Source organism: Idiotropiscis lumnitzeri, chromosome 12 (genome assembly GCF_059441095.1).
Source record: "Idiotropiscis lumnitzeri isolate Australia: NSW breed Sydney's pygmy pipehorse chromosome 12, RoL_Ilum_1.0, whole genome shotgun sequence".
Classification (NCBI taxonomy): domain Eukaryota; kingdom Metazoa; phylum Chordata; class Actinopteri; order Syngnathiformes; family Syngnathidae; genus Idiotropiscis; species Idiotropiscis lumnitzeri.
The window spans coordinates 17,231,921-17,245,267 of NC_142402.1; the positions used below are offsets into that span (position 1 = coordinate 17,231,921).

Here is a 13,347-nt window from a genome sequence, read left to right on the forward strand (position 1 = left end):
TGGATTTTAGTAGCGTTTCCACAATGAATTTGGAAACAAAAACAAGTCAGCGTCAAGTGACCTAACCTTGAAGGTCTGACGTTCCACTCTCAGGCGAGGCGACAGCACCTTGGTGTCAAAGTACAAACTTCCTTATTAAACTTAATTGTCGCTTAATGACAAGTATTGTTTTTTTTTTTTTTAAATTAGTTTCGTGGTTCATGATGCGTTATGAAACTTTGCTTTTGTTTCCTCCCACAGGCAATGACGGCAACTCCGTCTAGTCTCGTTGAAATATTGTACAAATCAAATGAAGTCTGTTTGAAGAACCCGTGGAAATGGATAACATTTCTGATTCAAACCAAAATGGCCGACTTGCAGTGTCGAAGCTTTGTGGAAAATCTTCAGAAAAATGAAATTGCTTTTGAAGCGAAAAAAAAAAAAAAGTTTTGTTGATGGTTCCACCGAGAGCATTTTTGGCTGTCGTATGTCAATAAGTGACTAGTGAATTAATAATTTCCCACCATCTAAATTAAATCACATCTGAATCCATCCGAGTTACTCGTTATTTCAACTTTATTCGTGCTGTTTGTGGCATCCATAAATACTTTACATTACTGTCACATAAATGAACAAAAAAACAAATGAGTGTGATTAGGGCTGGGTTGCTAACTCCAACAGTTCAAACTCGTCAGACCGGGCGTGTCTTAAATGAGTCTTGCGAGCTGCTTTCATGGTGACAGTCCCCGTCACACGAGCCGTCGCAGCGCCATGCAAATCCCACACGGCGGCAAAAAAATGAAAAGAAAATACATACAAAGGGACAAATACAAACAAACAAAACAAAAAAATGGTATCAGAACACACGTTGTGGTGTTTTCACAGGCGTACAGCGAGCGCTGTAAATGTCAACATCGGCACGATCGGCCTCCTCGTCTGTCGCTTTTTACCGCCGACTCTTCTTAGCCTCGGAGTGCTAGCAGCAGCGTGACGAGGCTCAGCAGGATCAGCATGGCTGCAACGAGGACGAAAATTGACAAGAAGCTTCCATTAATTTTCTACTATCGCTTAAATATGACAATTCACAGTTGCCTTTCTTTTTGTGGCTAAAATTGCTGTCTTACTTTACTTCCGGGATAAGTTTTGAATCCTAATGTGGGAGCAACGACCAATTAACTCATTCACGACCAGCCCAGTAAAAACAAAATGGATTTTGACGTATTTATCCGTCAATGGTATTGAATGAGTTCAGTGTTAAGATGGCGAGAATTGTTTTACGGTTCTCAGAGGTTGGTCCTCCCTAGTGGTTCAGGGAGCGCTCCCAAAAAAAAAAAAAAAAACATTGGAGGACTAATCTTTGTTTTTGACCCGTGGGAACTGTTTGAAGTTGGCTTTGGCACGTCGGAATTGTGTCGCCACGTTGCGTGTTGTGAATGTGAACCGCCTGAAAACATGCCATGTGGCAGTGCATCGTCCTCATCGGAATGAGGATATCGAATGCGGTTCCAAAGGATGTGGTCTAATCGTTTCTGCAAGAGGCATTTGAAAGAGGCATGCATAAAACAATTCTGCTTGTGTCACGCAAAGGACGCCTCATCATTAACCGGGTTATCCAGTCACACTTACAATAAAAACGGCAGTGCACGGTAGACATTTCAAAACCGTTTTTTTAAAGTTACTAAATGGGCATGAAAATTCACCACATTTCCCAATAGAGATAGAAATGTTTTGGCTGTTGTTAATTAAAAAAAAAAGAAGAAAAAAAACCTATAAGGCGCACCCACATATAAGCCGCGGAAACTCTTATTTGGGGAACCCTGCACCCCTAAAAAAACGATAAACAAGCCGCATTAGACGAAGCCGCAGTTTTGTTTACTGCATCTACACAACGATTTTGTCTTGTGAATACGCATAAGTGTACATAAGCAGATTGTTAAAAGAGTGCCTTTTAACCCGGCAACAACTTTGCTCATTAAAACAGAACAGACCCAATAGGAAAAAAAAAATTTGAATTTTTTTTTTTTGCGTATTTTCTGAACTATAGAGCGCCCCTACTGGTGAAAGAAAAATCCACAGAAAATCTGCACCGTTGTATTAGCCGCATGATTCAAAATCGAGGAAAAAAGTTATAGGCCGGAAAATACGGTAGTTTCCCTTTAAAAAGATTTGATCAAAATTTGTTGACAACCCTTTACCACCAGAACACGAGGAACACCAAAGCTCAACATCAACAGAAAACTGCTGCAATGCACCAAAACCGCACCCTTACAATCCTCCCATAGCGGTTAAAAAAAAAAAAAAAATGCAATCATGTCTTACCGTCACTGCTCCGTGCGGCCTGGGCCCCGCTCACAGCAACGATGGCACCATTGGACGAGGTGAGGTTCACATTCCGGTTCAAGAGGATATTCAAGGGTCCGAGAGCACCTGAAGCAAGGCGACAGAGAGGTGAGACCTTCGGAAACGCCTCCTTGCTCAATTTTAGTTGAGCGCGTTCCGACGTACCTCCAATCACCGTTCCGTTTATTAGAAGAACATTTGCGAGGGTCCCGTTGGTCTCTCTGGTTTCCACGGCATTTAAATTATAAATGGTGAAGCGGCATTCGATGGACCTGTTATCCACGTCGATGGTGGCGTTGCTGACCATCTGTGGACACGAGTTGGTGTTGGGTAAGTACATACGTTGGCTTAGTTTGCTTCGGAGCAAAGAGTAGGAACGTCATGGCGTTTGTACCGGGATCCGTTCCTGACTTTGCTACTCAAAGAGTTCAAGAACTGGAGGAGTGAGAAAGTATGTGAGGAGATAGCAATGGTCAAGAGGAAAGCGCACCCTGTTATTTGCAGTTAAAGTGCCATCTGTGTTGTTTCTTGTCAAAGTTCTGAAGAAGAGTTCCCCATTCTCGGTGTCGTTTCCACAGGCAAAAATTGAGCTTGTGCCCTGTGAACAAATGGAGGAAAAAAATGGTGGCCATCAACACTTTGGTTTTCTACCACCTCTCTGGTTCTACGCCTTCTGATTTGGGTAGTGTGGCTCACCTCCGATGCGTTGCGGGCCAGTCCGAGGGCAATATATCCCATGGAATATCCGCTTAGCCTGGCGGTCAGGTTGAAAACGTTGTTACTGGCAACGGTGACATTGCTTGACAAAAACTGACACATGGGATTGGTCAAGGGGTTGCAGTTGTCTGGCGTCTCCAGACACAGATTGGTGGTGCCGCAGCCTTCCCGGGAGATTTCCAAGTTTGCCAATTCCACCACATTGTTGTTGATGTTCGCCGCGGCATTCGTGAGGTCCAAGGGTCCGGTGTTTTCAGAGATGACGAACGGCCCAATTACATCTGGAGGGAGGATGCGGAGGTGAGGAATGTTTTGATCACGCCCAACGGGGTTTGAGCGTCTCACTTGCCTCCATTTATGGCGCCGGTTCCCAGCAAGATGGTGTTGCGGGTTCCCGTGATATCCTGTCTGGTCATGGCGGTGGCATTTATCCCGACAATGGTGAAGGTACATTGGATGGACATACCGTTCACAACGCCGGAGACATCGACCACTTCCTGTCAAGGTGGAGGAGATGCAGCAGGCGGACGCGTTAACAAATTGACAAACGAGGATTTGCCGAGAAACCAAAACGAGCCGTTGATACCAGAGGTGTGGGACTTCAGTCACATGACTCGACTTGAGTCAGTCTTAAGTCATCCATTTTAGGGCTTGCTTGGCTAAAAGATTATGAAAGACTCTCCTTCAAATGTAAACCTGCTTTACTGTTTCTTTCCAATTTGTTCAGTTTGAGTTCATTGATCCGTCTTGTATACTGATTTTCACCGCTAACGTCGTAGCTAGCTGGGCTGGATTGTCACGAAACGCGCGTCTATGTTACATTCATGAGAATTGTCATGTTCCGTTATGCTACGTTCACACTAAATCTGTTTGAGCGTTCCACTTCACTAAATTTGCAGGTGTTTCACGGCGGAGGTGTTTCTGGACGCATTCACGCTCACAGGGAGGCGCTTCGCGTTGTGACGACGAATGGTTTCGACATCGCGTTCAAGTGGCTGACGCTGTGCTAAAGCTCATGTAAGCTGTTAAAAAAAAAGATAATAAGCAACCCGCCATGTGTACATGACGCTAAGTGTGACGTGGTCCGCCCAAGAGTTGATCAGCTGCCGTGATGCGCGAAGAGAGGTTTGTAACAGCGCAGAATGGACGAATTTTCGGTACGTCGCTCTTTCGTCCCATCGCTCCAAACTCCGATGACTTCAATTCAATCGCGCCGCCGGAAACGTTTTGTTTGTTGCCTAAAACGAGACGGCTGCTGATTTCGAGTGGCTAACAATAATTACGTAAACTTCACGTTGTTTTTGATAAGTCATGCTAGTTAACATTTCAAATTTAAATCCTACAATTTCAAGATTTTGTGATTCCTGAGCGGGGAACCCACTTCACAAAGCAAGCACAAAGATTCGTGAAGGTGACTCGACGTATGACTTGATTAATTTAATCGCCACTCTACTTGATTTTTACCACAGTAACTTGGGACTTGGCTTGAAACGTTTTTTTCATAAGTGACTTGCGGTTCACTTCCGGTAGATTCCGATTCGTGTAAATTGGAATGCTTACCCTTTCAACCTCAGTGAGTGTATTGTCGGTGTTGTTTCGGTCCAGCGTGCGGAATAGAAACGAGTTGTCGTTGCTGTTTCGGCCGCAGATGTACAGATTGGTGACACCCTGAGGAGACACAAATAGAAAAATATCAGCCGTTGTTTTAAAAAAGAAATTCCCAAACTCCTTTTTTACTTCAGATTAGAAAAAAAAAATCACAAGACTTTGGATATTTCTAATAGGTACAATCTATTTTTGGCAATTGCCATGAATGATTGTGTAGTTCACAATAATAAAAAAAATCATAGATTCTATTTCAGAAAAAACAATGCGATTTTCAAGATTTTTGATTTCTTTTGATGGGGGGGACAACAAAATATTCATTGTTATTCTCAGAATTTTCCCTCAATCAGGATGTAAAGTTTACGATTTAAAAAAAAAAAAAAAAGTTGCAACAGTTGACAGGATTTTTTTTTGTTTCCCATGTAAAAGTTTGTATCCGGCAGCAGCATCATATTCCACGAGTCCCTAAAGGTGATGTAGAGTTTTTTTTTTTTATTCTAATCTATTTTGAGTTTTGTAGGGTTAGATATTTTTAGAGTGTGCACGTAAATAAACAAAAATACATATTTCTGCTCAGACTTTTTTTTGGCATCCATGTCATTCCCAAAACTAATTATTGGTCCAATTCTTTTTGCCTTTTGCTTCCGGACAGTCGCCAAAGATGACGGTGTGCCTCACCTCTGACGCGTCGGCTGTCAGACCCATCGCGATGTATCCGCTGGACAATCCGTCGAGCTCCACCGAGATGTTGAAGGTCCCGCTGGCGGACTCGCTCGTGTCCAATGACGTGAACAGACAATTGTTATCGGTCTGAGGGTTGCAGTCGCTGGGCGACTCGACGCACAATTTGGCGTTTCCGCAGCCGGCCCGATTGATGTTCAGAGCATTTGGAGGGGCGGTGATGGTGCCGGCAGCATTGGTGAGGTTCACCCGAACGGTGGTCAGAATGGCCATGAAGGTCTCGGTCATCCCTGAAGATCGTAAAACCATAAGTGCTTTAGACGCTTGGAAGTTTCCACTTCCAAACACGAATATCTTGTTTTATCAATCTAATAACAACCTTTCACGCTTGCACTCATACCCTTTGCAGTTTGGTTAACCAGGTGTGAGACTAAAAATTTTCAGAATATGTATATCGTGCTGACAATAAAACACGCAGTAATTCCGACAAATTTTCCTTCATGAAGGTTTAAAGTTCATAATTAAAAAAAAAAAAAAGAAATATTTTTGGTAATTGCCATAAGTTCCCTGGATTGATTCTGTAAAGTTGGCAATTTTGAAAATTAAAAAAAAAAAAAATCTGAATTTGGACACTCATCTTTTTTTGCGTTTTGAAGAAATATACCCAATTCGTAAAAATTTCTGATGCGTGACTAATTTTGGGCGGCGAAGGTACATTTTGGATAAGTTCCATAAACTCCCTTCATTTATGATGGAAAGTTACCAATTTTGAAGATTCACAGATTTTGTCAACCGCAGTTATTTTTATTTTTTTTTAAAACAATTTGCAATTTTAAGACATCTGATTTCTATCAGCTACTGGCGTATTCCTGCTAATTCCCAGAAATTTCTCTTCATGATATTGGCAAGCTTTACAACCTGGAACTCCATACGTACGTTATTTCTATTGGGTGTGGCAACGATATATTTATTCCCTGTAATTCTCCTAACTTTCCCTCAATGGTAATGAAAGTACACAGGTGCGGACCAAATCAACCGGTCTGAGACGTGCTGTGAGGCGTGGCCCAAATTATAAAATTGCTTATGAACCCGTTTGTCGAATTGCAGGCGTGAAAGTGGCCATTTAAAAAAAAAAAGAAGGTGAGGGCGGCACGTCACTTACCGGTGTCGTTGTTCACCGTTCCATTACCCAGGATGACAAAGGCCGTGGTCCCATCATTCGTCTCGCCCATCATATTTGTGTTCACATTTGGGATGATAAATTCACATTGGATGAGGTTTTCGTTCAGTCTGTTGCGGATCTGATTTGTGTTCTGAGGGCGTGGGAAGGAAAGAAGAGAGGAAGGTTAAGGCGGGAACTCCTTTGCCCTCCCCCCTCGTCCATGAAAAAAAAAAAAAAAAAAACTTCTGTTTGTTGTTCCTGTACACTGAACAAACCGTCCTGAGGCCTCTATTGCAACGTAACTTGGATCAAGTTCTTATCTTCTGTTTTCCTCTTGTGCTTCTAAAACAAAATATTTTCCTATATTCCGTATTATTTTACCGATCCATTATTATTACGATAACCCGGTGTTCTACAGAAAAAACAAAACAAAAGCAGAGTCGGAATCAGCCCAAAAAAATGAAGTGAGAAAATGTGGACTTGCATTTCTGATTAATTAACTCATTCATTGCCATTGACGGATATTGACGCCCAAAAAGGACATTCATTTTACCTGAGCTGCTAATGAATGAGTTAAAAATTATACTAAAAAAATTCCTTGACCAATGAATGCCGTTCAAGCGGTTTGCTCTCGGCTTTACGGGAAAATTTCTCGTCCTGCTTCCATGTTTCGCCGGAGTTGACACAGGAACAGGTTTGACCAAAGGGGATGACTGACTAATCGCGTACTAAGTCATCACATGAGCTCACCAACATTGTTTGAACACAAGATATTTTAGGACAGTGGGTTTCAAAGCAATGACAGAAGGAACGAAGGTTGGCTTACCCTCTCGTTTGGCGTCAGAGTACCATTTGGGCTTCTCTGCAAGGTTTGGAAGAAAAATGTCCCATTGGCATCCATTCCACACACAAAGAGCTGGGTGACGTTCTGTGCGGTGACAAAAGATTGAAGAGTCAAGATCATGCTCACCAAAACCAAAATCGAACATTTACTCACAAAAAAACAAAACAAAAGAATGTTTTGTATGATAGTAATTAATCCAACTGTCTGGGTCTTATTGGATAAGACAAAATGAAAAAATAAATAAATAATTAATAAATACAAAACAACCCAGAAAGTTGAGTCAAATTGACTCAAGGAGTGGATCGGTCCATTTTGTTTTTTAGAAAATCTTTAAAAAGTTAATTTGGAAAATTCCCAGACTTTGGCAAAACAAGGCCAATTTTTTTTTTTGTTGGTTCCGATAAAACTACACAACTGTCCAATGAGATTTCTATTGGCTGGTGACAACACAGTGTACTTGTTAATCATGGCTCAGCTTCGGAAAACGCATAAACTGTGATGTCATTGCCAGTCGACAAAAGTGACAAAATGGCCGCCCCGGAGACGGCTTAAAAACGGGCGCTTAATTTATATTCCCTAATCCCTTCCCCCTTAAAGTATTTTTGCCAATTTCTTTTGACAAAGTCGCTGAAAGTGTTTCATGTTCCTTGTCGCCCTCTCACCATCGAAAAATCCTGCGTGAGTCCAAGGGCGATTAATTCCAAGGAGTTTCCGCTGAGTCTGACGGACAGGTTGAAGTCGTTGGTGTTCATGTTTGAGTCAGCGTTCAAGGACGCAAATAGACAGCCGGTGTTGTTGTCCGCAGGGTCGCAGTTGTCCGGCAGTTCAATGCACAGATTGGTGGTGCCGCAGCCTTCCCGCGTGACGTTTGCCTGGACAAGACCACGAGGAGGTTTGCCTTGAATCATTCGGAAAGTTTAGCAAAGAACAGGAGAACTTCTACGATGATTATTTTAGAGTCTTGGGACGCTTATTTATTTATTTTTAATTCGGTGCAGAGAAAATGTTTAAATTGTTTTCAATGCATTTCAATGGGGGGAAATTCTACTTGGATTTTCACAATTGTTTGTTATTAGGGCGAAGACAATTTAGTGGTCCAGAGCCAAATATGTTTTTGTAAGCATCAATGACAACGTAATATTGGTTGAACTGAATTTTTTTTTTGGTAGCATCAAAGACACTCAAGTCTCTAATAAACTTAAAATGTGTTTCATGGCATCAAAAGATATTCAAGGCTGTAATGAACTTAAGCCGTGTTTTGGAAGCATCAAAGACATTCAAGTCAATAATGAGAAAGCATCAAAGACACTCAAGACTATAATGAATTTAAGACGTGTTTTGGTGACATCAAAGACAACATTCTTCCGCAATGTGATAATTTAGCTGTTTTTCTAAACGCCAATAACAATTTCATGTCTTCAGAGAGCATAACTTTGGCCTCTGTGTTTTTTGATCAAACATCCAAGACCCGTTTAGTCTCGTAAAACTTTTACGCGTGATTCTTTAAACATCGCAGTTGATTATTCTCATGAAGTAAAATTTTTTTTTTTTAGTCTTAAATAAACCTAACATCAAAAAATGTCTTTAACGAAGTGTGTTAAACATAATTTAGTCGTCAGTCAAGCCACTCAGTGTGTGTTTTTGGTTGCAACCGGGGCAATTTGGAGTCTTAATGAACTAAACAAACCGGTTTTCTTAAGCTTGAAGGAAAATAAGTCGACGACGTAGCTGACTTAAGTGTTGTTGGTGAAATGAAGGGAAATTGCCTTCAGTGATCATGAATATACTTTTTTTTTTGTAAACTGCAAAGGTAATTATGAATGAAGGAAATGAAGGAAGCAAACCATGGTGCTGTTGTCAAAAGTCAAATGTTCTGTCCCCCGCACGACCGCCAGAAAAGCCAACATGGCCCCGACCAGGATGAGTCTTCGATGCATTCTAAAAAGACAACAAAAAAAAGATTAGATATCGAGTAGGACAATGTTTGCTTTAAAAAAAAAAGAAAAAAATATTTCCATCAGGAAAAAGTAGATGAATAAAAAATTGACATTTGCTGCTGATGATGAGTTTATTGCCGTATTTCGGACAAAAGTCAAAGTCTTCAAATTTTTAGATAGCCCATATTTGTTCCTTTTCATCGCGATGTAAAGTTCCCAATTGGAAAAAAATAAATAAATCGCAGAGTTTTGTAATCCCGTAAGCATTTCTGATTCACAAATTTCTGAGTTTCTATCGGGCGATTTATAGTTATTTATTTATATTTTTTGTAATTCCCATAGAGAAGACCTTTAACCATCTTGTTAAGTTCTTTTTTTTTTTTTTAAGTTTTACTTCTCACAATTTCGCGGGCCATAGGCCAAATCTTTTTAATTTCAGGTAAAAATGACAAAAGGTTACTTCATTTTGTCAGTCTACAGTCAAAATATATTTTCCATCATATCAATATTTCTTGTCCCCCAAAATCAACAATACGTTGTGGTCCAAATGTGAATTTGGTCAGGCTTACCTGAGTCTTGTACAAGCTTGAAATGAAGTCGTCTTTTTTCCCCTCTACCTTCCAGTGGACGAATGAGCGTGTGAAGCAAGTGCGTTCCTTAAATATGCACACGCACCGCCAATAATGCTGCGCTAAGGTGTGGCCGCTTCAAGAAACACACCTGCCTGCAAGGTGCTTTATCATTTCCTCCACATGCCACAATGCAAAAGCCCCCTCCGAGAAATGACGCAAAAGATTTATTTTCCCCATTCGGTCACTCAGGCATGGAAAGGAAATGGATGCTCAAAAAAAACACAAATTGAGTCCATTTTGGAGCAAATCGGGAGATGTGGATGTTTTGCTTACGTAGTCACATTTAATAATTAATGATAAGCCATCCCCTTTTTTCCCCAATATTGTTATTGTTAGATAATTATCATTTGTAAAACTAATCCTCAATGTCATCATACTAGGCCAAGTGTCAAGAACATACGGAGACGTAAAAAGGTCACAATGTCATCTCCATCCCTAATCCAAAATCAAGCCCCCAAATTCATCTAAAACTCAATTTTATATCGCAAATAAGATGTTGGACAATAAGCCCGCCTCCATCTTGGTGTTACATTCCAGACTACCTCTGAACAAAATCCATAACTCAGCATTATAGAAAAACTCTCCAGGCGTGTTTTACTCATTGACTGCCATTGACGGCTAAAGACGTCAAAAATATTTTTTCTTAACTTGGCTGGTAGTGAATGTGTTTTAAATACCATTTACAGCACTTTTCAAAACACCTTTAAGGAGACTCATAAAATAATACAAGCACATATCCAAAGAAGTTTATTGTAAAATTAGCCAACTAAGCTACAGCCGTCGCTTTTTGTCGGTGACTGAAATGATTCAACATATAACGATGTTCATCAAAAATTTGGCTGAGGTTGAAAAAGGCCTGCTTCCTGTGTTCAATCTATTTCTTTCAAATGTACACAATGTTAAACAAAGTAGTCTGCTGCCATGTGGTGGCCGACAGTGGAATTACACCCAAAATAAACAGCATACTTGGAAGTGCCCCCCCCCAAAAAAGAAATATCTGCAAAATAGCGGGACTGTAAACTCAGAAGCTGCAAAGGGGGCTAGAGGCACATCAATACAAATTGAACATGTGAGGATTGAACAAAACATGATTTAGAAGCGATAACCGAGCTAAAAGAGACTCGAAAACAAGAGCTGAATCCCGAGAAAATTTCAAATTTTAAATTGAGAGTGCTTTTCTGATGTGCACTTGCAGGTCGTTCCGTAGTTTAACCCCAACGCAAAATCTTTTTTCAAATCTCTTCGGCAAGCCTCCATTACGTTATCGTAATGATTCCCCGCTCAGGCGTGGCTTGCCATGAGCAGCGAAGCTACCCGCCTGTCGCCTGTTCATCGAGTTTTTTTGGACTCGACGTTGAGAATAGTTTATGCCTGCAGCTGACGTTGCCAAGTGAGAAATACCAGCTGTCAATCGAGACATAGCCTAAAAGCTCCACGGCAGGGTGCGGTAAGTCACATGCATGGAAAAAAAACAAAAAACGAACAATGCCAACTCTTATGTGGCCAAGCCATCTTGCATTCCTCTGACATTCATCAAAAAGGAAGTTGATGAGCAGGTCGGTCGGACGCGTAATAAAAATAAATAAAAAATTTTAAAAAAAGCTTGCTTTGGTCATATTTTCCACAAATGAACGGAATAACTGCGTCATGTGTCAAGGATTGAGTCATGGAATTCAATGTGAGCTCACCCAGAGAAATCAAAATGGCTCAGATCAGCTGACTGAAGGTTAGACGATTAGGATCATTGTCAGGCTTCTGCAAAGCTTACTGGTGAGCTGATCATTTGAAGGAGGGAAACATCTAATACAATCTGGATGGCCCTCGAGGCCTGGACTGGCATGCACACTCTCAAATTTGCCGTCCACCAAACATGCGCATTTGCCATCATGTCTTCAATGAACCACTCACCTGCTGAATCATGTTCATATTGATGACAACGTAAAATCTCAAATTGCACTCACGAACATGTTCTTGCAAACATCAAAGACACGCAACCATTTTAAAAGACTTCACTAACCATAACACATGTGAAACCAAAGGCGCTCCATTCTTCAATCTAACTGGTCTTGCTAACATCAAAGACCATTTTTTGAGGTGACCCTAACTACACGTCTGTTCATATCAAAGACAGTTCAGTCTTGAACCGAGTGAATGTTTGTTGACATCAAAGAGCTCCTTCAGTCTTTAGTTAACCAAATGTACATATTTTTGCAAACATCAGAGACATCAAAGACAATTTTCTATTTCCATTCAACCAAGTCTATGTTATAACATCAAAGACCATGTTGGGTCTTACACATTTTTGGATACATCAAAGACACTAGCAGGTATTGTAAACACGGAATACAATTGAGTGCATTTCTATTAACATCAAAGACAATTCAATGTTCATTGAACCAATACAGTAAACAACAAAGATTTTGCGCCTTCAATGAATGCATGTTTATGTAAACATCAATGAACAGTACAGTACTCAGTACTCTGTAAACATAAAAGACAATTCTGCATTTTTGTACACATCAAAGACCCTTTTTTAAAGGACCTATAATATGCATGCCTTAGCTCAGGGGTAGGCAAATTTTTTGATTGGTGGGCCACAATGGGTTCTAAAATTTGACAAAAGGGCCGAACCAGGAGCCGATGGATGGAGTGTTTTGGTAACCTCACCTCATCTGAGAAAAAAATACATTTAATTTTAAATGAAAATTAACAAAATATATGTTTTTGACACACCCCAGTATTTAGAAAATATAAAAATTAACAAGGTTTATTCATTTAATTTTTTTCAAGTTCGACAGGCCGGATTAAAACGTTTAACGGGCCGCATGTGGCCCCCGGGCCGTAGTTTGCCCATACCTGCCTTACCTGGATTGTCAAATAAATCAATATCTGTTCACATCAAATCAAAGACAGTTTTGAGTCTAACGTGTTTTTTTAAACATCAGAGACAATTTAGTGTCTTCAATGTACTTGACATGTTTTTTTAAACATCTAAGACAAGTTTATCTTCACTGAACCTAAAATATGTGCTTTGTGAACACGCAAGACGAGCCAGTCGTGAGTGAACCTTAACGTATGTTTTTTTTTTTTTTGGGTCAACTACAAATACAATTTTCTTTACAGGACAAATTGTTTGCCTTGATGTCAAAATCAAAGACCAACATTTTGCGCCACATTTTAAAGATGACCACGTCAGGCTGCAATGTGAGTAAAACACGTGAAACTTTATACAACACGTAGGTTTGGGCAACAAGAAAAACTTGATCCCAACAATCACAATGCGTCTTTGTGCGCGACGTGTCACTGCGCACGTCAGCACCGTGCTGCGCCGCGTGCAATGAAGTGCGATAAAGGAACATTTTTGGATGCTGAGCGCAGTTTGCGCAAAATGATACATACCTAACGGATGACATTTTAACAGTTGACGCATTTCAAGTTTTTGCAACACCT

At 40.6% G+C, this 13,347-nt stretch overlaps 1 protein-coding gene across 1 annotated transcript; it reads right to left on the reverse strand.

Moving 5' to 3' along the window:
- Positions 1-537: 537 nt before the first annotated feature.
- Positions 538-9,999, reverse strand: LOC148326252 (uncharacterized). The gene is made up of 13 exons (XM_088311722.1): positions 9,835-9,999; positions 9,173-9,266; positions 7,991-8,200; positions 7,311-7,412; positions 6,485-6,635; positions 5,320-5,612; positions 4,597-4,704; positions 3,386-3,533; positions 3,016-3,317; positions 2,810-2,917; positions 2,485-2,626; positions 2,299-2,406; positions 538-994 (listed from the first exon to the last, which is right to left on the reverse strand). The coding sequence occupies exons 2-13, from the start codon at positions 9,263-9,265 to the stop codon at positions 942-944; spliced, it is 1,818 nt and encodes a 605-aa protein (XP_088167848.1). The 5' UTR covers position 9,266; positions 9,835-9,999; the 3' UTR covers positions 538-941.
- Between the last annotated feature and the right edge of the window lie 3,348 nt (positions 10,000-13,347).